The sequence below is a fragment of the Nothobranchius furzeri genome, chromosome 1, assembly GCF_043380555.1.
Source record: "Nothobranchius furzeri strain GRZ-AD chromosome 1, NfurGRZ-RIMD1, whole genome shotgun sequence".
Lineage (NCBI taxonomy): Eukaryota > Metazoa > Chordata > Actinopteri > Cyprinodontiformes > Nothobranchiidae > Nothobranchius > Nothobranchius furzeri.
Window position 1 is genome coordinate 91,801,085 of NC_091741.1, and position 27,917 is coordinate 91,829,001.

The window sequence follows — 27,917 nt, forward strand, 5'->3', positions numbered from 1 at the left end:
CTTCCACGTCTGGATCCGTACAATATGGGCTGGATAGCTTTTTTTGGTTTCACTTCTAGGTAATATGTGTGTTTTCTGTTCTGAGGTGACTCTTTATCAGACCTCTTCCTCAGCGGTCTGACTGGGACCAAGGTGACACTGGACTGTTTGTCCGGCACAAATTCTCTCCTACCACCTCTGATTGGTGGGTTGAATCAGCCAACGAGGGCTTCCCACATGCGACCAGCAAGAGTTGTGTGTTAAGTGCATTCATAGAGTTGGCCAGTGTGACGAGTGGTGATTGGCTCTAATGGCACTTACACATTAGCATCAGCTCTGCTCCGCCTGCGCCGGGTTAGGAGTGTTCTCTTTTGGGTAGCCTTGGATTTTCCGACTCGCAACCAGATGTTGTCCACTCTTCCTGAGGCGGTCTGCCTTAAGCCGAACTGGTCCAACTGCTGAATGATTGGCCGGCTCAAAGTCTCACTCACCATTAGGGGGAGCCTCTGGTTGACAGAAACAGCCCGCGGGGCCTTCCGCATGTGCACTTCATTGTCATTCTGGATGCTGTGGAGTTAACGTGCCTCTGGCTGAAGCCGTTTTCTCTCCCCACCGTGAGGAGCGCACATATACACACACACACACACACACACACACACACACACACAGAGAGAGAGTCAGAGTCTCCAAAAGGAAGATGCTCAGGCCGCTTTTGTTTAATAATGGAGACTTCTCCTTGCTCTGTTGCTCTGCCCATATGCTCATGACATCACTGATATTTATATTTTTGTGCCAATTTTGGAGACTACCCATGTGCTCAATTACGTGCGCATTCCTAATGCAGTGTGGAACGAACACGGAGAGGCTGGGGTGGGCTGCGCGGAGTGGAGCTGATGCTAGTGTGCAAGTGGCACAAGTGTAGTTGTTCAGAGACAACAGAGTGAGATCATTAACTTCAGTTTCAACCAGTTAAACTCAGTCAGTCCGTCAGTAATCCAAAAACAAAATATTTCACAGAGTTTCTAAGCTGTTTGTTTTGCTGCATTTGTCGAGCTTTGTTTCGTTTCAGGAACCTGGTGATGGGAAGATCAATGAGGACTTACCCAGCTGCTGGGAGTGTCCTAAATGTTACCAGGGCAAAGACTCTGCATCAGAGGTACAGCTCAGATCCTCACTTTGTGTTTCAGAAACACTTTTCTGTTCTCATCAAACATTTGTAACTGCTGTTGGTTCTCAAATTAACCGTTACATTAACATTTAGTCTTCTAGTGATGAGGACAGTGGAGATTCAGATGGATCAACGTTTTCGCCACAGTCCAAGCTCGCTTACCAGGAAGGTAACTGTGCAGGTGACGGGGTGAAACGAGGGAAACGTAGTCGGCCTCAAGGCCGACAGACAGCACCACCACCTTCACAGAAACTGCTGCTGCAGCATCAACAGAATCGCAAAAGAGAGAACGCACTGGAGTACCGGCTAAAGAAGAGGGTAATTAAGACTCGTTATTCAAAGAGGTTTTTTTTATCTGGTTTTTAATCAAATCTTTAAGACCGATAAGTACATCACGTCCTGATCAACTCAAAATAAACTTAAACTTTGTTGCTGGTAAACTGTACAGATGAGTGTCTAATGGTGCTGTAGACGTGTGTAATCATTAGTGTGGCAGTTTAGTGCAACTTAGTTTAAATTTAATATTTCAGCCCAAAACCGTAATGATTTCTCCATCTTCAGGTTAAAACTCTGCTCCACACTTATTTAGAGTCAGCTGTGGCTGATGGCTAAGCTGAAAAAGTGACGTCAGCAAATGACTACGTGGCTGCACTGCACTGGTCTCCAGGTGAAGCAGCCACACCTCCACCTGGCTCAGGGCTGGGTGTTAAATATTTTTTCGATACTACATCTTTAACCATACCGATGCTTTTTTTTCTATACCTATACAGGTGCTGGCCAGTAAATTAGAATATCATCAAAAGGTTGAAAATATTTCAGTAATTCCATTCAAAACGTGAAACTTGTACATTATATTCATGCAATGCACACAGACCAATGTATTTCCGATGTTTATTACATTTAAATTTGATATTTATAGGTGACAACCAATGAAAACATCAAATCTGGTATCTCAGAAAATTAGAATATTCTAAAGGCCAATGAAAAAATGTTTGTTTCTCTAATGTTGGCCAACTGAAAAGAATGAACATGAAAAGAATGTGCATGTATAGCACTCAATACTTAGTCGGGGCTCCTTTTGCCTCAATAACTGCAGTAATGCGGCGTGGCATGGACTCGATCAGTCTGTGGCACTGCTCAGGTGTTATGAGAGCCCAGGCTGCTCTGATAGTCGTCTTCAGCTCCTCTGCATTGTTGGGTCTAGCGTATTGCATCCTCCGCTTCACAATACCCCATAGATTTTCTATGGGGTTAAGGTCAGGCGAGTTTGCTGGCCAATCAAGGACAGGGATACCATGGTCCTTGAACCAGGTGCTGGTGGTTTTGGCACTGTGTGCAGGTGCCAAGTCCTGTTGAAAGGTGAAGTCTGCATCCCCATAAAGTTGGTCAGCAGCAGGAAGCATGAAGTGCTCTAAAACTTCCTGGTAGACGGCTGCATTGACCCTGGACCTCAGGAAACAGAGTGGGCCAACACCGGCAGATGACATGGCACCCCACACCATCACTGACGGTGGAAACTTTACACTGGACCTCATGCAACGTGGATTCTGTGCTTCTCCGCTCTTCCTCCAGACTCTGGGTCCTTGATTTCCAAAGGAAATGCAGAACTTGCTTTCATCAGAAAACATAACTTTGGACCACTCAGCATCAGTCCAGTCCTTTTTGTCCTTGGCCCAGGCGAGACGCTTCTTGCGCTGTTTCATGTTCGAGAGTGGCTTGACACACGGAATGCGACACCTGAATCCCATGTCTTTCATGAGTCTCCTCGTGGTGGTTCTTGAAGCGCTGACTCCAGCTGCAGTCCACTCTTTGTGGATCTCCCCCACATTTTTGAATGGGTTTGTCGTCACAATTCTCTGCAGGGTGCGGTTATCCCTAGAGCTTGTACACTTTTTTCTACCACATTTGTTCCGTCCCTTCGCCTGTCTGTTAATGTGCTTGGACACAGAGCTCTGCGAACAGCCAGCTTCTTTAGCAATCACCTTTTGTGTCTTGCCCTCCTTGTGCAAGGTGTCAATGATTGTCTTTTGGACAGCTGTTAAGTCAGAAGTCTTCCCCATGATTGTGGTGCCTTCAAAACAAGACTGAGGGACCTTTTAAAGGCCTTTGCAGGTGTTTTGAGTAAATCAGCTGATTAGAGTGGCAGCAGGTGTCTTCTATATTCAGCCTTTTCAGAATATTCTAATTTTTTGAGATACCAAATTTGGAGTTTTCATTAGTTGTCACTTATGAATATCAAATTTAAATGTAATGAACATTGGAAATACATTGGTCTGTGTGCATTGCATGAATATAATGTACAAGTTTCACGTTTTGAATGGAATTACTGAAATATTTTCAACCTTTTGATGATATTCTAATTTACTGGCCAGCACCTGTACATCACGTCCTGATCAACTCAAAATAAACTTAAACTTTGTTGCTGGTAAACTGTACAGATGAGTGTCTAATGGTGCTGTAGACGTGTGTAATCATTAGTGTGGCAGTTTAGTGCAACTTAGTTTAAATTTAATATTTCAGCCCAAAACCGTAATGGTTTCTCCATCTTCAGGTTAAAACTCTGCTCCACACTTATTTAGAGTCAGCTGTGGCTGATGGCTAAGCTGAAAAAGTGACGTCAGCAAATGACTACGTGGCTGCACTGCACTGGTCTCCAGGTGAAGCAGCCACACCTCCACCTGGCTCAGGGCTGGGTGTTAAATATTTTTTCGATACTACATCTTTAACCATACCGATGCTTTTTTTTCTATACCTATATGTATAATTCTAAGAGAAATTTTGAGTACGAAAAGTTTTTATTAAACTAAAAATCACAGAAAACATTCAGTGCAAACAGTAAAGGCACAAGACTTAAATATGTGTATGAAAATAAAAAGATAAAGTACAAGCTATACTTTGGTGTACAAAATACGAAGCATCCACTCTAACACTTTGGCCTCACCACATGATGGAATTCCCTGGGTGTTTCCCTCCCCCAGGAAAAAAAAAACATTGACAGCGAGATCGAGACACGGGCTGCCGAAGTGCAAGAGAACCAAACAAGTTGCAGAGGTTATAAACGCGGTCGGGACAGAGGAGAGGTTTCTGTCAGGAATAAATGAAAAAATTTATATGATAAATTGTAGAGTAACTGGTTGTCATTTACATTGTACGTTTAAGGAGTCGTTCTGTTTAGAGTTAGTTTTATTTGGAAATGTTGTCTGAGAGAGCAGTCTCTTCTGAGCTGTGATCCAGTCTGGTTACCTTGGCAACGCAGCGTGTATGATCAGGGAGCAGAGGAGGTTCTGGGGAGGTTCTCGTAGTTGTAAAATAAAAAATGAACTGGAACCAGATTTGTGTGGTTGATCTGTAGCTCCACAATGGGTCCCACGTCACAGCGTAGCTCCAGAAGGATCTCCTTGTGGGAGATCAGTGCGTTCACAGAGGACTTGTTCCCTCCAGAGAGCATGCTCTGCCAAATCCTCCAACACAGAACAACCATGATATAATGTCAGATTCCTGTCGGTCACATGTGTCTTATTGGTTTTAGCACCAATTTAGCAAAATGGCTGTTCTTCCACAGACATGATTATTTATTGTGTAAAATACTTTATAGATGAGGAACATGTGTGGAGGACTGAGACCTTTAGTACTGCAGTTCCCTCATTCTACCACTAGATGCTGTTTATACACATGGTCAGAGCGGTTCTTGTATTTAGGAACATTTTTACATAAAAGTACAAATTGGTAAATACCACACAATGCATAAAATCATTCCTACACAAATATGCACAGATCTGTTTATATACAGCCCTGATCTGTCGTGGTGATAGTAGAAACTGCTTCAGAAAACAGTTCCTCAAGGGCTGAAAGCCTGGATCGCTTCTGTTTATATGAAATTTTAAATACAGGAAGGAAATGTTAGATAATTCTTATTTTCCATCTTGATATCTTCTCAAAAATGATGTGCGTATAAATATATACACACCTTTGTGCCTGCTGCTCCATCTTCCTCTGAGGGTTCAGTGCCTTCTTTTGCTGGATTGAAAAATATGTAGCAGTTCAAAAAAAGTAGAGGAATAACTTAAGGCAAGCTAAAGAAAAGGCAAATAAAAGATGCAATAATGCTCACTTTTGATGATTGTCCCTGTAGATGTTTCTGAAGCTCCTCTTCAAGTGTTCCCCATAGGTTAACAGTTACACTAAATATGACGAGCAGTAGATTAGCCTTTCAGTAAGACTTACGCTTCACTTCATATCAATAACAAGCCTGCTGAACTGCATTTTTTTCTAATGCTAGGTAAACAAATGGCTGAGAAGTTTGTTTTATGGCGTATTTATGCTTTAATTATTTGTTTATTATTGCTTGGGAACTTTCTGTGGTTTTGCTGACGCTGCCTTCCCCCTCACACACCTCGAGTGTTATTGATGCAGCAAAGGATGAAGGCTACAAACTCTGCTTTGCTTTTTTTTTTGCCATCAATGACTACACGCTCATCCCCATGCAGGATGAGGTGCTTTGACAAGCTGCTGGTATTCCTGTTTTTTACAGGACAAATGTTCTTGCATATGTTGCATTTTGCTCATTTACCTTTATAAAATGCAGCCAAACATTAGATTTTTGGGGGGGCATTTTCTACCTGTAACTCGTTTAGCTTGCAGGAGGTGTTGTTGAAAGGGGGAGGAGCGGGCTGTGTGTGAATTAACAAACTTGTCTCCTACTCCCGTCACGTGACACGGTGCAGCTGTAAAAGAAATGGAGACCCACATTAGCGGGGACATTTTTTGGAAAAGTACCAAAATTCATCACTAACAAATATATGCTTCAGTCGGTACCAAAAAGGTACAGAGTTTACCCAACCCTGTTGGACACTAAATTGAGTTTTAAGTTGTTTTATCAACTTGACTTTTTTTTTTCATCACTTCTTATTGCAGATAAAACTGGAGAGAAGTAAACTTTTGAGGGTAAGAAATACACTTTAGATTTGTTCAGTATTGCTATAACACTAAATTACAATATCTTTTGGTCATTACATTTTCATTTGAGTATTTGTGACTGGTCTTTATCCCATTCTTTACAGAAGCAGGCGTCTCTAGATCGCTCTCCTAGGATGCTCAGCTCCAGGCTGCTGTCTCGTCTGCACTCCCCAAGCAGCAGATTGTCTCAGAGCAGAGGCCGGGGCTTCACCTGGGCTAGTAGGTCATCTTACAGCAGCATTTCTGGACCGACCGGGTCCGTCCAGAAGCATCTGGTGCTCGAGCCCAGAGGAGAACCCCGCAGAGGGAGGGGAAGAGGTGTGAGGCTCCGGGGAGGGGGAGCAGGGCGAGGCTTCAGAGACGGAGCAAGCCGTGCAGAGCTGGATGAAGACAGTGAGGACAGCAGCAGCAGCAGCACCAACAACAGCAGCAGCAGCAGTGATGAGGAGGATCAGAGTGGGGTGACCAATGGGAGAGGAGGAGATAAAGAGAATCGGCCCCAGTCGAGGCGAAAAGAACAATCGGCTAAAGAACGAGATGATGATGGGAGTGAGATGGGTAACCAAAGTGGTGCAGAGGAGGAGGAGGAGGAAGAGATGGAGCGGGATGTTCCAAAAGTGGAAAAGGATGGCTCGTTTCTTAAAGTGACTCTTCAGAGACCACCCAGAGCCAAACAGGACTGTTCAGCCATTGTCCCCAAATTAGAGGCCGTTGCTCCTCAGAATGCCCCATCTACAGTCCACAGCCAGAGCAGACCCCTCATCAGACCCCCTATTAGGAATTCTGGTCCTTGTCCAGATCAGCACTCAAACAGACACACGCCTCCACACACACGGAGCAGACACACAGACTCTCGTACTTCCCACCCAGAGAGACTTGAGTCATCAAAAATAGCTTTCTTTAATAGACCGGCTAAACTGAGCAACGGAGCGTCATCTTCAGGATCTGAGCTTCATCACCTCCGCGTCCCTCTGTCTGCCCTGCAGGAAGGAGGCACCGAGGCAGACAGGGAGAGCGCAGGGGGCGGCCCGACTTGTGAGAGGGAGGTCTGGGTGTCTGTCTTCCGCTACTTGAGTCGAGCAGATCTGTGCATCTGTATGGCTGTCTGCAAGAACTGGTACAAATGGTAAGACCTGCTTTCCCAGCTGATTAATGGGCTCGACACACGAGAGGCGACAAATCACTGCGATCAGCAAATATCGTCGCTTTGATAACTTGACATACGGGAGGAGACGCACGGCAGTGGCAAAAGCTAGCGACGCGTTCTGGTCCAGGGCGAATAGCGAGTCTTCCGTTGTTTTGATTGTCAGATTGGAGGGAATTTTGGGTCATAAAAGCAGTTCAGTTATATAATACACAAGTGTTTTTTATTCAGGTTTGCTATTGCACTCGATAAACTTACAAAAATGTCTGCGTCTGTAAAGTGAACTTACCTGATGTGTTAATTCTGGCACCAGCGATTTCCCATGCTGCTGCCTTTTTGTGAAGATCGCTGTATTCTTTTGTAGGAATGTTGTAAAGCTCTGGGAAAAACCGACACAGCAAGTATCAACTTTTCCTCCATGTTTGCGGTCAATCAATAAAACCTCCCCTGATTGGTCCTTGTCTGAGCGACAGTAATGAAAAATTTAAATTTTCTCAACTTTCTGGGATCAAGTCGCTGGCTTGCCTGTACACGAGCGCAGAATTTCACATGCACGTTTTTGCATGTTGCTTAGCAGGATGGAGACCCGCCATTATCGCTTTGTCGCACATGTCTCATTGAAAATGAATGAAGGAGAGGCGATGTTGCCTCTCGTGTGTCGAGCCCATTCGAGTTGGGGGTGATTCTCATTCTGGAGGGGCTTGCTTTTCCCAGACCACTTTAGAATATTTCAGTTTAATCTCTAAACTATAATAGAAAACCAAATAAGTTTCAGCAAGAGATGCTTTGATCAAGTGGCTGGTTTTGTTCATTGGATGTTTAATGCAGATGTCACATGATGTTATCACAGATTTGAGTTATCCACAAACAGCATTTGTGGGTTTTCTATAGCCTTTTTCGAGTTGAGCAGCGCCTCGCCTGGAAAACAGACGAGAGCAGACGGACGCAGCAGGGGGAGTGGCTGAAAGCCGGCATTTAAGTCGGACAGATTTCCCTACATGTAGCTCGCGGGTGATGATGGATGAAGACATCGCGTTAGCGTTCACACTTGTTTAATTATTTATTTTAATTCTGGTGCCTGTTAGCAACTGAAACACTTCCTTACGTGCTTGTGGATATCATATATTGTAAATGAATAAGTAAAGGTTATCAGCTGTAGCTTTAGTGTGTTCATAGCAAATGTGACAAAATAACACAAATTACATTTCTCTTTATGACCTATATAGTTGTCATCATCAACGTTACATGATTTACAGAATACATTTGACCATCTAACATTTCATGTTCTACCACCGGATGTTTGGATCAGAATGTGAACCAATCAGAACTTGGATCAGGTGAGAGCCAGGCGTTTCCCGTCATCCCCTAGGTTTTGCAGCCGGTGGAGAGCAACTGCAGCGCCTTGCTCCAAAATCTGCAGCCGCCTTGATCTCACGAGGTTATCGTTGCCTACGTATGCATGACGTCAGCAAGTCAGCGTCAAGTCGGACACAAATCTAACCGGCATGCACTGCTCGCCGATCACCAGTGATCGAATCTGCGCAGAACTGACTCATCTCGAACACGGTGTATGACATCCAACTGCGTTATCCAGAAAGTAGATCGTGTCTTTGTAATCCATTTTGGTCAGTTGCATTTGTAACCTGCTGCAGTTCAGATTCAGATCAGTTTAATATATAAAAAGAGCATTTGGTTTAGCTTTGTGCTGTAAGCTGTTTTCTTTATTGTCATACAAATGTAATTACAGGTTCAGATGTCAGTAACTGACCTAAATCCTGTAGAAGTAAAAATGTTTTACAGCAAACCAAAGAACTTGGAAGTAAGGATGGTTGTGACATTAACTTTATTGTAGGTTTTGTCACACACAATAGTGATCTCATCACAAGAGCACTTAAAGATTGTTTGATGAACTCAGTCTTATTAAAATTATTCGTAAGCTACGGACGAGTTGGATGAGTCTGATGTCTCATCGCACACTTTGTTTTATTTTCAGTTTTCAGTCCAAGTTCTTGCACTTTTATTCCACTCCTTATCCACTTCATGTAGGCAGCAGCTCTAATAGTCACCCCTCCCAAAACATTTATCAGCCACAAACCATTTTATGAGAACATGATTTACTTATGATACTGGATTGTGTTTCTGGATGCAGCCAACTTTTCCCCTATTCTCTAAGTATCTATGTGCTGCCTTAACAAGTGAATTTCTTCACGGTGGGATTAATACAGTATTGTATTCTGGAAGAGAAACTGTGTTGCTCATGAACATGTGCTTGTTTGTAGGTGTTTAGACAAGAGGCTTTGGTCACGAATTGACCTGAGCATCAAGCACACCGTTACTCCTCAGGCCCTCACCGGTATCATTAAGAGACAGCCGGTCACACTCAACCTCTCCTGGACAAACATCTCCAAAAAACAGCTCAGCTGGCTTGTTGGCCGCCTCCCAGGTATACACAGACACACGTCATACTTTTTAAAATTTGCACAACCATTGCTGGGTTTCACATGACGTTTCATCTACGTTACCAAATGCAGATCGGGGTCCGGAAGTAGCCGACGCTGCACAAAACCCTATTTACCTTGGTGACGGGCGTTAAAATGCCGAAATTCTATGCGGTCTACGGTTATTACAATCACTGTAATCGGGACAAAGACAAACGTTTTTGTCAAGTCCCGAACGTAGTGCGCCACAAAGGACTTAGTTTAAGAAAACATACTGAAACAAGACGGCAGAAGTTGATCAGTAATATACGGCTTAAAACGGGAGCTGAAGCAAGAGTTTGTTTTGCCGATCGCTTAGGCGCTTTCACAGTGCTAATGTTTTTAGCAGTTAGCTTAGTGTTGTAACGTGGCGTTTAATCCTTATTAAAATCAAACAAACCAACCAGAAATTTGGATTTAAAAAGGCATAAAAAGTTAGTTACAATTAGATCTTAGCACATACTGATTGTTAGCATTAGCGATAGCAGTATTATCACAAGTTAATGAGAAAATAGTACAACTCGCGACTTACCCGAGCAAAAACAAGACGATCGTCATTTAAAGCTTTTCCGGATCACTACAAGGTTAACCAACCTGAACCAAAACAGCTGTAGGCTTCCAGATTTGTAAAAGGCTTTTGTTTGGTTGGCAGTGTGATATCAGGAAGACAGCACAAGGTAGTTTTTAGCTGATTGCTTCAGCACTGCATAAGTCCTCCACAACGTATGAAAAGTGCGACTTTTAAAAGTATATGGGCCGTAACCTAAAAGATGTATTTTCTCGCGATATCGCGTCTGTGCCAGCTCATTTAAAGTGTTAGTAAAATCACTTTCATCCATCGCACTTCGTTGTATCTCTGTGTTTTGTTGCGGAACGAAACACTTCCTGTCTACCATTCGAGTTTTGCGCAGCTGCAGACGTCATGTGAGTCAAGTGAGTGAAACCCAGCAATCAATAAGTCCCACAGTGTTGTCACACATGGGGAATGCTTACATCTTCACCTTTTGACAGGGCTGAAGGATCTGATGCTGGCAGGTTGTTCCTGGTCATCGATTTCAGCTCTCTGCTCCACTGGCTGCCCTCTCCTCCGATCTCTGGACTTGCGTTATGCAGATGGGGTCAGAGACTCACAAGTCAGGGACTTAGTCACTCCTCTGGGTGAGTACAGAGCAGCTTCACCAGGTGTTCTTTACACCATCCTAAAATGGAACTGTTCTGCTCCAGGTTGTGACAATCGCAGTCCGCTGAGGAACATGCAGTGTTTGCGACTAGCAGGATTGGACATCAGTGACTCCACTCTGCGCCTGGTGATCCGCCACATGCCCCATTTAACCAAACTAGATCTCTCCCACTGCAACACCCTCACCGACCACTCAGTCAACCTGCTGACTGCAGTCGGCTCGTCCACCCGAAACACACTGGCGGAACTCAAGCTTGGAGGTGAGAGGATACTGGGAAGAGCTAAGTGCAAGACACACAGACTTAGTTTCAGGAACAAACATAACTGTTGTTTCTCTGGGTTATGCTTCAGCTGAATAAAAATGTGTATTTGTGTTTTTCCCCTAGGCTGCAGTAAACTGACAGACACATGTCTGAAATATCTTCGCCGCCTCTCGTGCATCTCACTGCTGGACCTGCGAGGCTGCAAAGGCATTTCTAGAAAGGCCTGTGAGGCCTTGATCTCTGAGCTGTCAGTAAACACACTCTATTGCCTGTCGGACGAAAAACTGATCCAGCGGATATCCTAGTCGCCTAGTGGGGACGCTGCAGGAGGGGTGAGGACTGATCTGAGGGGATTGCTCACTTGACTGTTGTTGAGAAAAGATGTTACGCCCAGAACGATGCATCTTATTTTTTGTGTATCTACAGAGACTCAGGAGCCTTTTTTATTTTTGCTATCATCAATAACTTTGTGTGGGAAAAGCAAATCATTTTTTTTTTTATTTGATCAAGAGAACAATAACTAGCCAGATTAGACTTGTGTTCTGTGAATGACCACCTCCTATGTTTTGGACAGTCCTTCTTTCCAGCTCAAGTTTTTGCATCCTTGGGATCTAATTGTGTTCTAGAATGATCTTTCCATTTGGCTGATCCGTCATTTATGTTCTGCCTTGCTACACTTTTGAACTTACTTCAGCTACATGTGGGTGCTTCGAGTAGATAACTTATCTATTTTTAGTCGGGGAGAAAGTTTTAAGTGAAATACCACACACACACACACACACACACACACACACACACACACACACACACACACACACACACACACACACACACACACACACACACAGCAGTTTTGCTTTGAGATTTTTGAAAGGCGGCTAAAAGTGGGGAGATTTATGCTGCTCTGTTGGAATGACCAGATGTAGATTTGGCTTTGGAAGTCTTCTGTTGCTCCAGTACTTCATTGGGTTTATATGATAATATACATTGTTGATGCATAAAAGTGTACAAAGTTTATGTGAGTAGGCAATCATCGAAGCAGCAAGACCTCACTGTCCCCAGAGAAGATGCAGGTTGTGACAGGAAAAGGTGTGGGATAAATGGTGCATTTCCAAACAGTTTAACTTCAGGTGCTATTATTATTATTTCTTTGTTGTTTTTTGTACAGGCACTTAAAAGTAAAACATACTCTAGATTAAACTCCTCTCTGTCCCTCTTTGATACATTTTTTAATTCATAAAAATGTGATACTCTACTTTGACCTGTCCAGTTCAGTGTGGAAGATGTAAACTTTTATTTTTGGGGGGTTTGCTCATTTCTTTAGTTTCCGTCAAGTGTTCCGATTCTCCTCCCAGACTACTCTTCTGGCTCTATCCCTAAAAATTAATATACGTATATAAATATTTTGTGTAAATGTGCATTTTGTTTCTCCTTAGATTATAAAGATGGGAATCCTGTAGCATTGTAATTATTTTGAGAGGCGTTTTTCACTTAATGTCGTGTTATTTTTCAAGAAAAATAAAAAATGTCAAACACTCGTGTGTTTGTAGCCTGTGTGATTTGCACGGGAGGAAACACTGAACATCCCCCGGCCTGACTCCACCCAACATCTCGGTAAAAACACGGACACAAAGCCGCTGCTGGAGCTGTAGAGATGGACGGGTTGTTTCCCAGATGTTGATGACCCGCTGACAGATGTGCTCTGCAGCTGTCAGCATCTCGCTCCACGCCCTGGACTGACCTGGATGTGGAAGTAGAGGAAAGGGGCCGGGTCTTTTTTGTTGACAGACTGTTTCTACCCTGCGATGGGAACGGAGGATGACTGTAGCCGCACCGGGACAAGCTAGCTAACTTTAACCATCTACTGTTCCACCGAAGTTCTCATTTTTTACTCTTAAGAACGTATTTATGCTTAAAACAATGAAGGGGCACTGTGGCGCTTTGTTGGTCTGTTAAATCTGTAGTTTGACCTTCGGGAGAATGGAAAGCAGGAGCGAAGAGGAGCTGGAAACTGCTGTTATTAGCCAGGTAGCCACCGTTAGCTCAGCTAGCTGCTAGTTACATTGAATCAGCGGTCTGAGTTAGCCTGGTAGTTGTTACTGCGGTCTGTCTCCTGAAGTCTTCTATAGTTGGTCACTGTCAACAACGCCATGGCTCTAGAAGCCTTTCCTTTACATCTGCTTGTCTGGAACAATCAGTACTTGGAGCTGGATCGAGAGCTACAGAAGAAGGAGGTAAAGTGGGAGAAGCTGCTGGTTTACTGATGCGTTTTCGTCGCACTGCAATGCGCTGAAGCTGCTGTTTTATGTGTGTTTGGCAGCTCGACGTGGAGCGCCAGGATCCGCGAGGGCGAACCCCTCTGGAGCTGGCTGTGTGTCTGGGCCACCTGGAGTCCACCCGGGTTCTGCTGAGACACACCGCAGACCCGACCCACTGCACCACGCAAGGCTGGACCGGTGAGTCCCGTCCCTGCCCTGCCCAGTCCTGCCCCCCGGGCTGCGGAGGTGGTTCATACGTCTTTCGACTTTTCTAGTCTTGCAGGAGGCTGTGAGCACCGGGGACCCGGAGCTGGTGCAGCTGGTGCTTCAGTACAGAGACTTCAAGAGAGCCACGGAGAGACTAGCAGGCATCCCAGAGCTGCTCAGCAAGCTCAGACAGGTAAAATCACCTAGACTGGAATCCTGAAACATCTGCTTTGGTTGAAATCCCAAACACATCCAGATTTTTTATTTTTTTTAATTTTTACCTGGAGCTGTACTTATAGTTTTTTAATATAAATGTTTCCAGTCACCAAATATGAACTATAAAGGGAACAGCAACCCAAAGAAATCATTATCCTGTGTTATTGACCCATAAAAGAGCGCTCTCTGTGTCTCTTCAGGCTCGGGACTTCTATGTAGAGATGAAGTGGGAGTTCACCAGCTGGGGTAAGTGGATGTCATTCATGTGTTTTCAGCACCACAGCAGGTGGACAGCTCCCACAGCAGCACATTTATTAAAGACTGGGCTGGTAATTTAATTATTTAGTTACTTCTAACAGGGGTAAGCTCAGGACAGCAGTTTTGGGTTTAAAATGCTTATCTCCTAAATGTTTTGGCAAGACTTAATGCAGTGTGGACTACTCTGGCATAGCCATAGGCTGTTAGAATATCCTCATGCAGGTATTTAAAACGTGTTAATATTTGTATCATTAAAACATATTTTGTTTGATATTGGAAATTAGTCAGAAATGCTTTTTCCATTCATTATGAGGTGATTATAACGTCTGATGCTTTAAAAAGTCCCAAAGGTGTGCTGTAAAGGCTGGGGTGTGGAACGCTCTGCCCCTGCTGGTCAGACAGGCCAACTCACTTTTAACTGTTTAATGTCTCCTCCTTTTATTCATATCTAATTGTTTTACATCTCTTATATCTTCTAACCTCAAAGGAGATTCATCCGACCCTGATGGGCCGAACCAGCTGTGCTATGATAATTTTCTCAAATCGCCTGCTCGGAGTGTAGATTCAGAACATCTAAACAATCATTAATTTGTTTGTAAAACATCTCCCCTCTTCCTCGCCTCAGTGCCCCTAGTGTCGAAGGTTTGTCCCAGTGACGTGTACCGGGTGTGGAAAAGCGGCTCGTGCCTCCGCGTGGACACCACCCTTCTGGGCTTTGAACACATGACCTGGCTTAAAGGACGCCGCAGCTATATTTTCAAAGGTGGAGGTGAGTACACAAAGGTCAGAGGTTGATCTCAGCCTCACAGAGAAGAAATCAGGCCCGTAACTTGATCACAAGGCTTTGCTCTGATTTCCCATCTGTTCCTGCTCCTCTCAGATGACGGGGCTGTGGTAATGGAGGTGGACCACGAGAAGCAGGTGGTGTACACTGAGCCGCTTGTGTTGTCCCCTCGGGATGCCCCCTCCCTGCTGGCAGCCATGCAGCCGTCGCAGGAGAACACAGCCCAGAGGCTCACATCGCCCATCGTCTCCACGCATCTCAACACACGGAACATCGCTTTTGAGAGGTACAAAGAAAACTGTCGACAACAGGAGGATTTAACCAACAATTCTTTCTCACCACATCTGCACTTTTAATAAAAACACTTAATCTCCATCTAGGGCCGGGCGATATGGCCTCAAATCTATTTTGCGATATAATCTGAAGCATGTGCGGTAATGATATATATTGCGTTATATTTTTTTCCTTTGTTTATATATGTCAAAATGACATGCTTTTAAATATCCTCATGTGACAAATATATGCCACATGAGGCATATAGGCCTCCTCCGCCACCCACTCCATGCTTGCAGTCACTGCCATTCTGTTGTCCCAATGTCAGCAGGGTGCACATCTTAGTGACATCATGTGTTACCGCGATATAGCCAAAAACTCTACCTTTACCCAATTTTATATCGTTCCTACCTTATTTCGTTTATATTGCACACCCCTATCTCCATCTTTAAAACACTTTATTTTATTTTCACACTCAGAAATAAGTCTGGGATCTGGGGCTGGCGTTCCGAGAAGACGGAGGTCATCAGTGGTTATGAAGCCAAGGTAGAAAATTTAAATCCTGTTTTTTTTACAGGTCAATTTAATTTTGAATTGAATCATGGATCTCTTCAAATCACAGATCTGCCCATGTTGTCTGTAAGAGATATTTGATACTTCTAGCATGAGAGTCCAGAGCGTCTCTGTCCCCTGTTGTGTTTATGAACACATGACAAGTTCAGTTATTGTTTTGAGTCAAAGGTATAGCGGAGGATCTTTTTCTTCAGGGTGCATCATCTGAACCATTGGTGAACATAACTGTGTCAATCATTTGGTGAAACTTTCACACAAGGCCGTAGTCACACGTGCTCGTTCCTGAGTAAGTTTTCACTACTTGTTTGATTCTGATTGGAGAAAAAGCCTGGTGGTTATTAGCAGAGAAGTTTATCCCAATGGAAATACTTTATTTATGCCAGGGGGAGGGGGAATCATATTCTACGGAAGCATAAGGTGCAGAGATAGACCAACAGCTGTAGTACAGTACGGGTGGAACTGGACATTAACATAAATCTGACATTGTTGCAAACACACAAACCTTCTTTTCTTGAGTGAGCGTGTGCTGCAAGGCCGGCAGCTACTTGTAAATAGAGCATACATGAGCAAAACTGGGTGTTCTGACTGTTCTCTCTCATGCACATTTTTTAAAACATGGAGAGGGTGGCTCTGTCCTGAAATTCAGAAACATCCTCCCACATATCTTTAATAATGATCCACCAGATGCCGCTCTAGAACTGGTTGGTACATTTTTTTCTGTGTGACACATTTCCTAATGAGGCGGGCAGGGCAACATGGTACAAAAACAGAGTTTTATCTTGTGATTATTGTTATCATCTTAGTGAGTTGAGTTTCCATGGTTGCTCAGACTCTAGCAGCTGCCCTCATTTTCACATGTCAGAAATGGAGGATTGCAGCTGGATCCACTAGTTTGTCTCAGGTTGGATTTGTTTAGCCCAAACGTGAAAATAAGGTTCAACATTTTTGTGTGAACTTGTTTCATTTAGTTTGAAACCAAACCTTTTATGCTCATCATATAAATGCTTTGTGTGTGCGTGTGTGTGCGCGCGCGTGTGTGTGTAGGTTTACAGTGCTACCAATGTGGAGCTGGTAACTCGTTCAAGAACGGAGCACCTATCAGACCAGGACAAGTCCAGGAGCAAAGGTAAACACCCACAACCGCCTACAGATGTTTGTATCATAAATGTCAAATTTTTTATACTGATGATAAAAATGTGTCTTTTCACCTATTATTATTATTATTATTATTATTATTGAAAAAGAAAACAAATGATTATGTATAGCTCAGGTCTCCATACCATTCACTTTTAAACTTTTACAAACTGTTTTTAAAGGCGTGGTTGGCTCATTTATTCAATACATTTGCGGTGTTCTCTGGTGTAAATCAGTGCCTAATGAGTTATTTAAAAACGAAAAGCAATGATCCTGCTGTTCTGAGATGCAGGAGTTTGCTGGTGCAGCGATTACTCATTATTATTATTAATGATATGCACTAGGGGTGTAACGGTATGCTAAACTCGTATTGGGTTCGGTTCAGTGTTTTGAAGGGCTCGGTTTGATTCATTTTCGGTACATTATGATATTTATTTATTTTATTTAATATCTGAAGCAGCTCCTATAGTGAGCAGAACCAGGCGTCATCACAGGCTGCTGATCTAGCATGATGTCTTTAATTACTTCACGGGTTATTTCAATCAATCAATCAATCAATCAATCAAACGTTATTTATATAGCACTTAATCATGCAATACATGCAACTCAAAGTGCTTAACAAATTCAAAAGGCTCCACATACCCACATTCCCTCCCATCCCCAGAATTTTAAAAACAGTCTGACAATAAAAACCCCTTCACAACACTCATCCTTCTGCACACTTGCACACGCACACACACACACACATGCCCCCCCAATGGAAAAAACACAATGGGCTGAGATCAGATGAGCCAAACCAGCTAAGACAAGGAAACGCCATCAGGGGGAGCCATCCGCCCCGACAGCAGCAGATCCACAGCAGCAGCAGAGGCACCGACTCAGGGCGGGGAGAGCGGAGACCCCCCACCTCCACCCAGGCACACCTGGAAAGCATCCAGGCCGCCACAGCCGACCACCGCCCCCGGGGCAGAGGGCACCCGCAGAGGAAACACTGGTAAAAGGTTAAATTAAGGTTAAAATATAAAATCATAAGAGCTACAATGAGAATTGTAATATAAAAAGTTATATAGATATTAAAATAATGTTGTTCATAAATCTATGGTAAAAAGCTCTGTTTAAAAAGCACGTACAATGAAATAATACATAAAATAAATAGATAAATAATCTAATTCCATCCAGCCATCCATTTTCTGAACCCGCTTGTCCACGTGGGGTCGCGGGGGGGGGGGGGGGGGGTGGGGGGTGCTGGTGCCCATCTCCAGTGGTCAATGGGCAATCAGGCGGTGTACACCCTGGACAGAGCCAGTCCATCGCAGGGCAACACAGAGACACACAGGACAAACAATCATGCACACTCACACCTAAGGACCATTTAGACAGACCAATCAAACTAACAGTCATGTTTTTGGACGGTGGGAGGAAGCCGGAGTACCCGGAGAGAACCCACGCATGCACAGGGAGAACATGCAAACTCTATGCAGAAAGATCCCAGGCCGGGAAGCAAACCCAGGACCTTCTCGCTGCAAGACAACAGCTCTAACCACTGCACAGCCCAAATAACCTAATTAATGAATAAATTTTTTTTTAAAGTGATAGTAATCAGTTAAAAGCTAAGCTAAAAAGATGGGTCTTGAGCCTGTTTCTAAAAAAATGAACGTTCTCTGCGGCCCTGAGGTCCCCTGGCAGCTCGTTCCAGAGCTGAGGACTGTAGTACTTGCCGTGAATATGTGTCCTGACTTTAGGGATGACTAGGAGACGGCTGCCAAAGGAGCGCAGAGACCGCTTGGGTTCATATGGTATAAGTAGTTCTGAAAGATAAGAAGGCCCAAAACCGCTAAGTCAGTTAAAAACCGTTAAAAGTATTTTACAATCGCGATTATTTGCGCCACAGACCTATATACGTAGATACCCCATGCACTGGCGCTGTCTATTGGCGATGCCGTAATAGCTAACCACCATTTTACATAGATTAACCCCCAGTGCATTAATTTCTACTGAGGAAGGTGCTTACCCAAGTAAAAAAACACATTTTATCAAGTTTTTTCACAAAATCAAACACAAGGTATGGCATGATAATTAAAAAATATATATAATTAAATAAAAATAAATATTAAATTAAAAATCCTATCAGGTAGACTAGAAAAGTCACTGGTAATCCCATGTGATTGGTTTTCAATTGTACGCGGGTTGTTGTAACTGTAGGCTGCACAGAAACGGGCATAGTTGCTCACTCTGCATTGACTTTGGAGAGTGAGGAGACCCATCCAATATGGCGGCGACTCTGTTACACTCCACCACCCAATGGGGCGTCAAAGCATTCATGTCTATGATTTGCGTAGAACACTCATACAGACAAGTGTTGTTTTGACGTGTTTTTATTTCTTAAATCTCACCTCACACCGCCCAGAGTTTCTTCTTTAAAACTCGTATTAAATAACGAGCGTCCTCTGCGCCATGTTTTTTGTTGTCACAGCGAAAACATTCAGCAGACATGTTTGTTTACATGTTTGCCGCTGCGTGCCTGCACACTGTGAGAAAAGGGAGGGAGAGGCGACACGATGCTCTGTTCAGAGTCTCTACACAGACTCCACAGTAACAGCTATAGTCAGCTGGTTTGATCCGCTCTGAAAGACGTTGATCGGAATCAGCAGATCACATTTTTTTTACGGAGCTCGGGCGCGTGCAGCCGTCATGCATCACTCAATACAGCATCAGTGCAGAATTCGCTAAGGAACTTTAATCCGCTGCACTGAAATCACGCAAGTGTGTGAAAAATTCATTATTTAACGGAACACATAAACCGAAACGGTACGCAAGTGGATCGAATCCAAACGGTTCGAATAAATGGTAAAATGGCCTGTATTTGATATAGCGCCTCTAGAGTCCTGAAACCCCCCAAGGCGCTTTACAACACAACCAGTCATTCACCCATTCACACACACATTCACACACTGGTGGGGATGAGCTACAATGTAGCCACAGCTGCCCTGGGACACACTGACAGAGGCGAGGCTGCCGAGCTCTGGCGCCACTGGTCCCTCCGACCACCACCAGCAGGCAATGTGGGTTAAGTGTCTTGCCCAAGGACACAACGACAGCGACAGACTGAGCGGGGCTCGAACCTGCAACCTTCCGATTACGGGGCGAGCACTTAACTCCTGTGCCACCGTCGCCCACAGTGAACTGTTGCACCAATGATATGCACATACCTTGCTTCTGATTGGCTACACGTTCAGCCATGTTGCAAAGTCACTATCACCAAGATACTCTCTGCTCTCCCATTTTGCTGCTAACATTTAAAAAAAATAAACGCCTTCCTGTAGGCGGCCGCAAACAAGATGGATGAGGCCATGAATGCAAATTCAAACTGTGACATAGATATGTGAGGATTTTGAAATCCTAGCATTTCACCGTCTATTTTCTATCACAAGCTCACGCAGGAGAAACTTGTAGGAGACCATTTTCATGTTCAGCCTGCATACAAAGCTCAGTGACCAATTATAATCAGAAATAATCATTAAAAAAATTTCAGTCAACCACACCTTTAAATTCCCAGGTTTACAAGGTGTTCCTGAATGCATCACAAAGCTTCTTGTGTTTTGTCTTGTTTTAAACTGATGCACGTCCACAGTTTGTCGTTCATATTCTTAAATTTGATACAAGCACAGCTTAGTCATGCCCATGAACAATCTCTACCTTCATTTCCATAAACGAGAGCGTTTATGCTCACAGATGACCTCACCTGGTCAGGTTGCAGCTTTTCTGCAGACGATGGAAGAGAAGCCAGTGTTCAGACTGCTCTAGTGACCCTCAGTGTGTCTACACTACTTTTGAAACAAGTAATTAATAATAATAATAATAATAATGCATAGGTTTTATATAGCGCTTTTAACCACTACTGTGTTGTTCTTTTGAAAGACAAACATTCAGGTATTTGGCAACAATAAGGAAGATTTTTAGCAAATCATGCAGCTCTCGCTAAATAAAACCAAACGCAAAGGCGAAACAGGATTATTGTTATTATTATTAGGTCATCTAGCAACTCAGACTGATGGCATCTGAAGAAGAAAGGAGAAGAAGAAAATATCATTTCTATAGCGCCTCAAGATAAAAATCACGAGGCGCTTGAACAGGACTGTCTGATTTTATATCTAATATAAAAAATTTCTGTCCCGCAAGAGGATACGTGCTCTGTCCTTCAATATTCCTTATTAATTAAAATAAATTAAGCTTCCTTTATTCCCAGGCTCAAAGACTCCTCTGCAGTCTTTCCTGGGGATTGCTGAACAACATACGGCTCACAACGGGGTAAGAGTCTCCACGCTGCATATTCATCCATACCTCCCACTTCTCTAATGAACACTCACCGTCGCTCTGCCAGAGCAACGTGTCCCAGTGTGCCAGTCCTCATAACCCCACAGCCATCACAGCTGATGAGTACTTCAACCCAGAGTTCAATCTGAACGGGCGAGACATCGGCCGTCCCATCGAGCTCACCAGCAAAATCCAGAGGTATGACACGATGGAGCCTTTTGGTCGATGTCAGAGCTGAACCTCTTCTCCTGATGGATTTCTTTTGTGGGTTGTAGGTTTAAAGCCACGCTGTGGTTGAGCGAGACACACCCCCTGTCCCTGGCTGAGCAGGTGACCCCCATCATAGACCTCATGGCCATCTCCAACGCACACTTTGCCAAGCTGCGTGACTTCATCACCCTGCGCCTGCCACCGGGCTTCCCCGTCAAGATAGGTGAAAGCAGTTCTGGGACTGACTTGACTTTTCAAAGAGATATTTTTTTCTTCAAACTGTGACCGATTCATCTGGTTTAGTTCTCTTACGGGTCAGTATCTCTCTGCCCCTCACCTCCTGTCTGACTGAGCTTCTATTGTGCTCCTCAGAGATCCCTCTGTTTCACGTGCTGAATGCCAGGGTGACGTTCAGTAACCTGTGTGGCTGCGATGAGCCGGTCAGCACCGTGACGGTCCACAAGCCTGAGAACTCTGACGAAGCTGGTAACTTTAGACTCGAGCAAAAACGTTTTTTTTCTACAACACTGCAGGGTGTCGGGTAACTCCTTACAGCAGAGGTCTGGGGCTTTAGTGCATCGTTTCTGTGCAACTCCTTTAGATCAGTGTCTGCCTGCCTTCCACTGCGAGGTCGACCCCTCCGTGTTTGAGCCTCCCCCAGACTACACTGTCCTCGGGCCGGGCCGCAGCGAACCCATGAGAGACGAAGATGACAACCTGCTGCAGTTTGCCATCCAGCAGAGTCTGCTGGACGCCGGCACTGAGAGCGACCAGGTCAGAACCATACCGTTGATCCATTTGGGCCAGTCTCGCTCAGCTAGCTGGCCAAATCATAGATCAGATTATTGATTAGGTTTGAGTGTTGTTCACTTCATGAACAATGTGATGATACGCAACGCTGTTGCTATAAAACTGGTTATTGCTTTCAGACAATTTGGCTTTTTTAGTCCTCTGTTCCACTAGTTTGGAATGTGAGTCTGTAATTCACACTCTAGTCCAGTAGGTGGCGAAGCTGAGCTGGTATAGAACCAGAAATAGGGAGCTTAAGTCCCCTCACTTTCTGGTCGGCTCACGGGTCCCCAGAAGGGCAATAAAGATGTCCCCTTTCGTTGTCTCGTCTCAAGGCCGTGCGGGACATCACATGTGAAACCCATGGCACATAACAAGCAGAATCAGAAAATAACGACTCGCACTTGTGTAGCGCCTGTCAGAGTCAAAGAACTCCAAAGCGCTTTACACTACTGTGTATCAGTAGCTACGGTTACATGGGCACAAGTAGTCATAATGAATGCCCTGTCACATCAAAAATTCTTCATGTAAACATGTCAATCGCAACATTCTGATCCGATACGGATGTAGTGCCCACTGCACATGTGTACCACTTCAGCATGACATCTTTCTGCCTTTGCAGATGCTCAGGACAAGTCTGAGGAGCTGGAGGACGGTGCGAGCGGGTGATCATTAGTGCGTTATCCTCCTCTCCTGTGGCGGAGGAGCAGTAGCGTTACGAACCGCTGAGCCTGTAGCTTAGTTAAAGTGATCAGTAAAAACAGAAGCATACAGGTACAAATGTGAAGAAGGTCGATAACGGGGAAAAATGGGAATCAACGGACAAAGTTAGAGAAAAAGAATATAAAATGTAAGGGGGTTTGTTTACATGTTTTTTCTGGGAAATACAACTCTGCGCATGCTCAGCCTATTTAATCTGACTGAATGCTTGGTGTGTGTTTACTCACGACATGATCGGATCATTTCAGTTAGCGTCCATATAAGAAGAGTTTTAGGATTTCCGATCAACCAAGATTTGAATCGGATAGGGGAATTTGGCACATGTAAACATAGCTGGTCACACATTCACACGCTGGTGATGATGAGCTACAGTGTAGCCACAGCTGCTCTGGGCCGCACTGACAGAGGTGAGGCTGCCGAGCACAGGCGCCACCGGTCCCTCCGACCACCACCAGCAGGCAAGGTGGGTTAGGTGCCTTGCCCAAGGACACAACCTTCCAATTACTGGACAACCCACTCTTTTAGCCCCATTGACTTGCTTTCATTTTGTCGCTTTTCCCTTCCCCTGGTCCGGGGGTAGACGGGCGTGACTTAGGCTCCCTATTAGAACATTTGACTTTATTTGTCCAATTTGTGGAAGACTTAAATCTTTCAACAGAATTATCCTCAGAATGTCTTTTTGTGGTCTTAAGTTTTTATTGCCACTTTTTTGATGGGTGTTTTTCCAAAAGTCACAATTTCCATAGATGTTCTGAAAAGGGACACAGCAACTGTTATAAAGGTGTGTTTTGTGCTAATTGTACAAATTTCTCCTCCTAGTGAAGTTTTGTTTCTGGACACGCTTCACGTGCACTTCTAGTATTGCATTTGTTTTCTCCAGCACAGACCTCACTCACTGCTGAAGGGTCTGCCATTTTTGTTTGTGTTTTACTGTAAAAGGGTTTTCCTACACATAAATCCAGTTGACAGCTGTTTTGGATTCTCAGGTGACCATCTGGGAGGCGCTGACCAACAGCCGCCCGGTGCCGCCGTCTCCGCTGTACGAGGAGGACTCTCAGCTGGAGAGGTGATCAGATCCTACCTGTGATGATACATTTCAGATAAGTTTAAACAGCACTGCGCAAACCTGCGCTGGTTAACAGATGTTTCACATCTCTAGGTGAAATGAGTCATAAATTAGAGTTGCAAATTTTTTATAGATTAACAATTTACCCATAAAAACCTCTTAAAGTTGAACTGATCGTCATTCTTTCCTCTCCTCCAGGTATAAATTCATTAATTAGATCTTCAGAGTTCAGTAATTAGCATCTTCTCTCGGTCTTCTCTAGAGAGCAGCAGCTCCCATTCAGCTGTTAATTAAACTATGATGAAGATCTCTTTTTAAAGTGACTGAGAAACTCCTCTGTTTAATAAAAACACGTCCTCTTTCTTTGTCCCGTCTCAGGGCCATCCAGGAGTCACTGTCCATCTCTCTAGCCAGCAGAGAGGGAGAGGACCTGAGCGACCCCAGTCAGCCCTCCTCCGTGTCCCCGCCTGACCCCTCCACGAATTCCCCGCTCTCTGTCAGCAGTGGGAACGACCCGCGGCTGTCCGGGAACTTTGGTGTGGCGAGCAGCTTCGACGAGCAGCTGCGAATCGCCATGGAGCTGTCATGCAGGGAGCAGGAGGAGAACGACAGGTGAGGAGGCAGAAGCTAGGTCTCCAGAGCGAAAAGGAGTTGAGTTTTTTCTGATGATGATGATGATGATGATAGTTTTTAAAATAACATTTTGGTAGATATGTTAGTAGCAGCATTTCAAGTGGTTGAAGACATTTTAAGTGGGGCTTTAATAATAAATAAAAAAAACTAACCATAAATATTCCTCTTATCTGTGTGCCTGAAAATGTAGTTTTAGGATTTTTCCCCACCAAACCAAGCAGTAAAAGTCTTTAACTAGTGCCTTTTTGTGTTGAAGTGTCACAAAAATCTTTAATGTTGAGTTATGGGAAAAGGGCTTGATTTTGAATTTTGAAGGGAGTGCTTGAAAGACTTTAAAAGTACACTGTAAAATCTGATTAGTTAACCTTATTTGGGAAAAAAAAATACATACAACCGCTTGCACTTAAATTAATAAATACACAGCATTAGGTCATTTTGTGTTGGAGCCACTAAGACAAACCAGTACATGGTACTTGGGAATTTACTCGCTGAACTAGTATTTCTAAGTTGTATACACTTGAGATGTAGTAAACAGTAAGTATGTCCAAGTACTTTGTTCTGGTTTGTATTTTTAGCAAATCACATCTAAGTGCATTTTTACGTATTAGTGGTTCCAACACATAATGATCTGTTCCTTTGTACTTAACTTTATTTTTAAGTGTTTAACCAATTTTCTAAGAATAAATATCCATTATCTTTTTGGACTTAAAAAAGACCATTTTAATAATTTAGTTTAGAAAAAACATTCTTACAGTTTCTCCTTTTTATTCTTTCTTGTTTTATTGATTTAAAGAAATCTTCAACATGATGATTTTTGAAAAGGTAAAAGAACATTTATTAGATTTTTTTTTTCTTTTTAGAGTTTGGGTATATTTAATGTTTGGGAAGCAGCATTAATTTGTTTTTAGCTTTAAGTCCAAAGCAAACCCAACGAGTTGTAGTCATGTGATCAAACATCTGTCTCACACCAGTCTGGTGGAACATCTGGATTCTGCAGGTTTATTTTGGTGTCCGTTGACCTGTTTTCAGAGGTCTTGTCTGGCATCAACATTGCACCCTGGGAAAAATGTAACCACTGTTTTGTTTATTTATTTTGTTCAAAGGAAGCAGCAGGAGGAAGAGGAGGAGCTGGAGCGGATCCTGCAGCTTTCTCTCACTGAGAAGTAACGTAAACGGCAGCAGATCCACACCCAGGAACAATCACCTTAATTTATTCTGTTTCATTTTGAAATCCTAAACTTTAAATTATTATTATTATTATTGCTATTACAGATATTTTATGTGTTTCTCACATGTAGGCTGCTACCACCGATGAAAGAAATGTGAAATGGGTGAAATACTTTCCACTAAAGGAGGAGACATAAGGGAGTCTTTGTTTTTCTTTTTTATTGAATATTTTTCACAGTCTTGCTGTCTTTGAGTGATGAACGATTCTTGAACTTCTACCACAGTGAAGAAAGTAATAAAACACAAAACTTAGAATAACTTATAAAACATGATTATAACATTTATGTTTGCTTACTCCTTAGATGTGAAAAAATAAAAATAATCACAATCATCCTGGATTATTGTTTTGTTCTGTGGCTAATCTAGGCATGTTTTAAAAGATTAAAGGGACTTTATGGAGTTTTGAATTTGTATGCTCGCGATTACCCCCTCTGGCCAAAAGCGTAACGGCAGCTTCAATAGGAGGCTCATGCACGAGGCGTGCATGCTGTACATGCACACTCCTTAACGAAAATAACAGCTGAGACGAAGCTCTGTGAAGCTGACCCCCATCCCTGGAGGACAGGGCAGCAGAACGCGCAGCTAATTAATTAAATAATTTGGTTCTGTACCTTTTCTCTTCAGTCTTCCTGCATGCTCAGATCATTCCCTTCCCTTGCTTGAAAAATTGTTCCAAAATGAAAGTTGAACCCACATCTTTTTTATCTGTGAATTCAATGCCGTTCGGCGAGTCTCAAATAAAAATTTGGGCATCTTACTGTAAAAAATATACCATTAATGTAATAAATAAACTCTAAATAAACTGTGTTCTCACCCAGAATCGAACCCGGGTCTCCTGCACGATAGTCCAATGTCTAACTAGATGAGCAAAAGTACCAGTGATGTTTTTGGTATCTGTAATATTTATATCCTTGATGACAGCTGAAACAACGTTCAAAGAACGGTTCGGAGCAAAAATGGCTATTTTGTTGCTAATTTGCAGGAAATATCTAGAAGAAAGTAGCTAAGGGTCCTCAGAAATGTAGCTAGGTTCATCACTAGACGTGAGGAACAGCGACAAAGTCGCAGAGTTGGCACTACCTCTCTCTCTGCTGCTTAAGCTACTGATAGCAAATGCTACGGGCGATGCCTGAGCGTGACGCGCATGAAGCAGCCTGCTAGACCCGAGCAACTCTTTTTCTGTGATTTTACAGAAAAACAGGCAATCACAGTAAAAATGCCAGGGCTCATTCTACAGGACCAGGGCATTGCAGGAGAATGTATGAAGAAGAAATTTATTATTTCTATACATGTTTTGGCTGTCAAACTTCCATAATGCCCCTTTAAAGCTTTTTGTTTGTTATGTAGTTTCGGGAATAAACAGATGAAAACACAAATATTCAGCTAAAAGTTAAACAGAAAATCTGAATGATTTAGTTGTTTAAGTGAAAACTGATTTTGACAAATGATCTTTTTTTTAATGTGAGGATTTTTGTGTGACAGTTATAATATCTTACCCATCATTTCTGAATGGCCTCAGTTTAGAGAAACATCCTTCAATGCTAATAAGCTAACGGCTAGTCTGACCACAGTTAACTCATTAACTGCCATTGACGAGAAAAGTCGTCATTTTAAATCCAAATGTTCACTGCCAATGACGACTGAATATGTCATTAGCATTTTTTTTACTGTGTGGGCGTCGGAACGGGCCCCCACATTGTGAGAACAAACATCTTAGCTCTAAAGCCGATCTTCATCCCCATACATCACACGTCACGTGATCAGGAAGCAGAAAATCCATGTGTTAGGAGATCGTTTTGGGCCGCTGCTGTAAAAAAAGTGAGGCACGAACCAGGAAAGCTTCTGCCGATTACAATTCGACAACAAATTATGAAAGAACAGATTAAATGCGCGGATTCTTCCTGATGTAAGAGGTGAGTCTACTCTTTGTTTTGGTAGTTTTGACAATGACATCATCCTAGTGCGGAACGTTAACTGTCTCCTTAAAAAACAGTGAAAACTGAAAAACGCGGGCAGCGAAAAGCTTTTCTGATCAGGAAATGGCTGGCAGTGAATGAGTTAAGACTAGTGTTTCTGCCATCATAAAAC

The 27,917-nt window shown here is 43.4% G+C and overlaps 2 protein-coding genes across 3 annotated transcripts in view; both read left to right on the forward strand.

The window, feature by feature from the left end:
- The window catches only part of kdm2ab (lysine (K)-specific demethylase 2Ab), a 28,316-nt gene extending 16,620 nt beyond the window's left edge, over positions 1-11,696 (forward strand). Inside the window, exons 16-23 of one of the 2 annotated variants that reach the window (XM_015945933.3) lie at positions 1,049-1,135; positions 1,241-1,465; positions 6,062-6,091; positions 6,208-7,229; positions 9,527-9,690; positions 10,736-10,882; positions 10,949-11,164; positions 11,291-11,696. In XM_015945933.3, coding sequence (XP_015801419.3) covers positions 1,049-1,135; positions 1,241-1,465; positions 6,062-6,091; positions 6,208-7,229; positions 9,527-9,690; positions 10,736-10,882; positions 10,949-11,164; positions 11,291-11,472 — 2,073 coding nt within the window. In that variant the 3' untranslated portion in view covers positions 11,473-11,696. Of the gene's footprint in view, positions 1-1,048; positions 1,136-1,240; positions 1,466-6,061; positions 6,092-6,207; positions 7,230-9,526; positions 9,691-10,735; positions 11,165-11,290 lie in introns of both variants that reach the window. The other variant, XM_015945923.3, reaches the window with a different exon arrangement.
- Positions 11,697-13,150: 1,454 nt separating this feature from the next.
- On the forward strand, positions 13,151-25,974 carry ankrd13d (ankyrin repeat domain 13 family, member D). The gene is made up of 16 exons (XM_015945944.3): positions 13,151-13,401; positions 13,488-13,623; positions 13,701-13,825; positions 14,049-14,094; positions 14,732-14,875; positions 14,987-15,176; positions 15,643-15,709; positions 16,781-16,862; positions 21,117-21,178; positions 21,252-21,382; positions 21,460-21,617; positions 21,767-21,880; positions 21,996-22,168; positions 23,890-23,969; positions 24,348-24,581; positions 25,706-25,974. The coding sequence occupies exons 1-16, from the start codon at positions 13,318-13,320 to the stop codon at positions 25,767-25,769; spliced, it is 1,890 nt and encodes a 629-aa protein (XP_015801430.1). The 5' UTR covers positions 13,151-13,317; the 3' UTR covers positions 25,770-25,974.
- The last annotated feature ends 1,943 nt before the right edge of the window (positions 25,975-27,917 follow it).

What these genes read in the sequence shown, in the direction of transcription:
- ankrd13d (XM_015945944.3), top strand. Translation starts at nt 13,318, where the DNA reads ATGGCTCTAGAAGCCTTTCCTTTACATCTGCTTGTCTGGAACAATCAG. An exon ending in CACCACGCAAGGCTGGACCG is followed by an intron (nt 13,624 to 13,700) that starts GTGAGTCCCGTC and finishes CGACTTTTCTAG; the next exon opens with TCTTGCAGGAGGCTGTGAGC. An exon ending in TGCTCAGCAAGCTCAGACAG is followed by an intron (nt 13,826 to 14,048) that starts GTAAAATCACCT and finishes GTGTCTCTTCAG; the next exon opens with GCTCGGGACTTCTATGTAGA.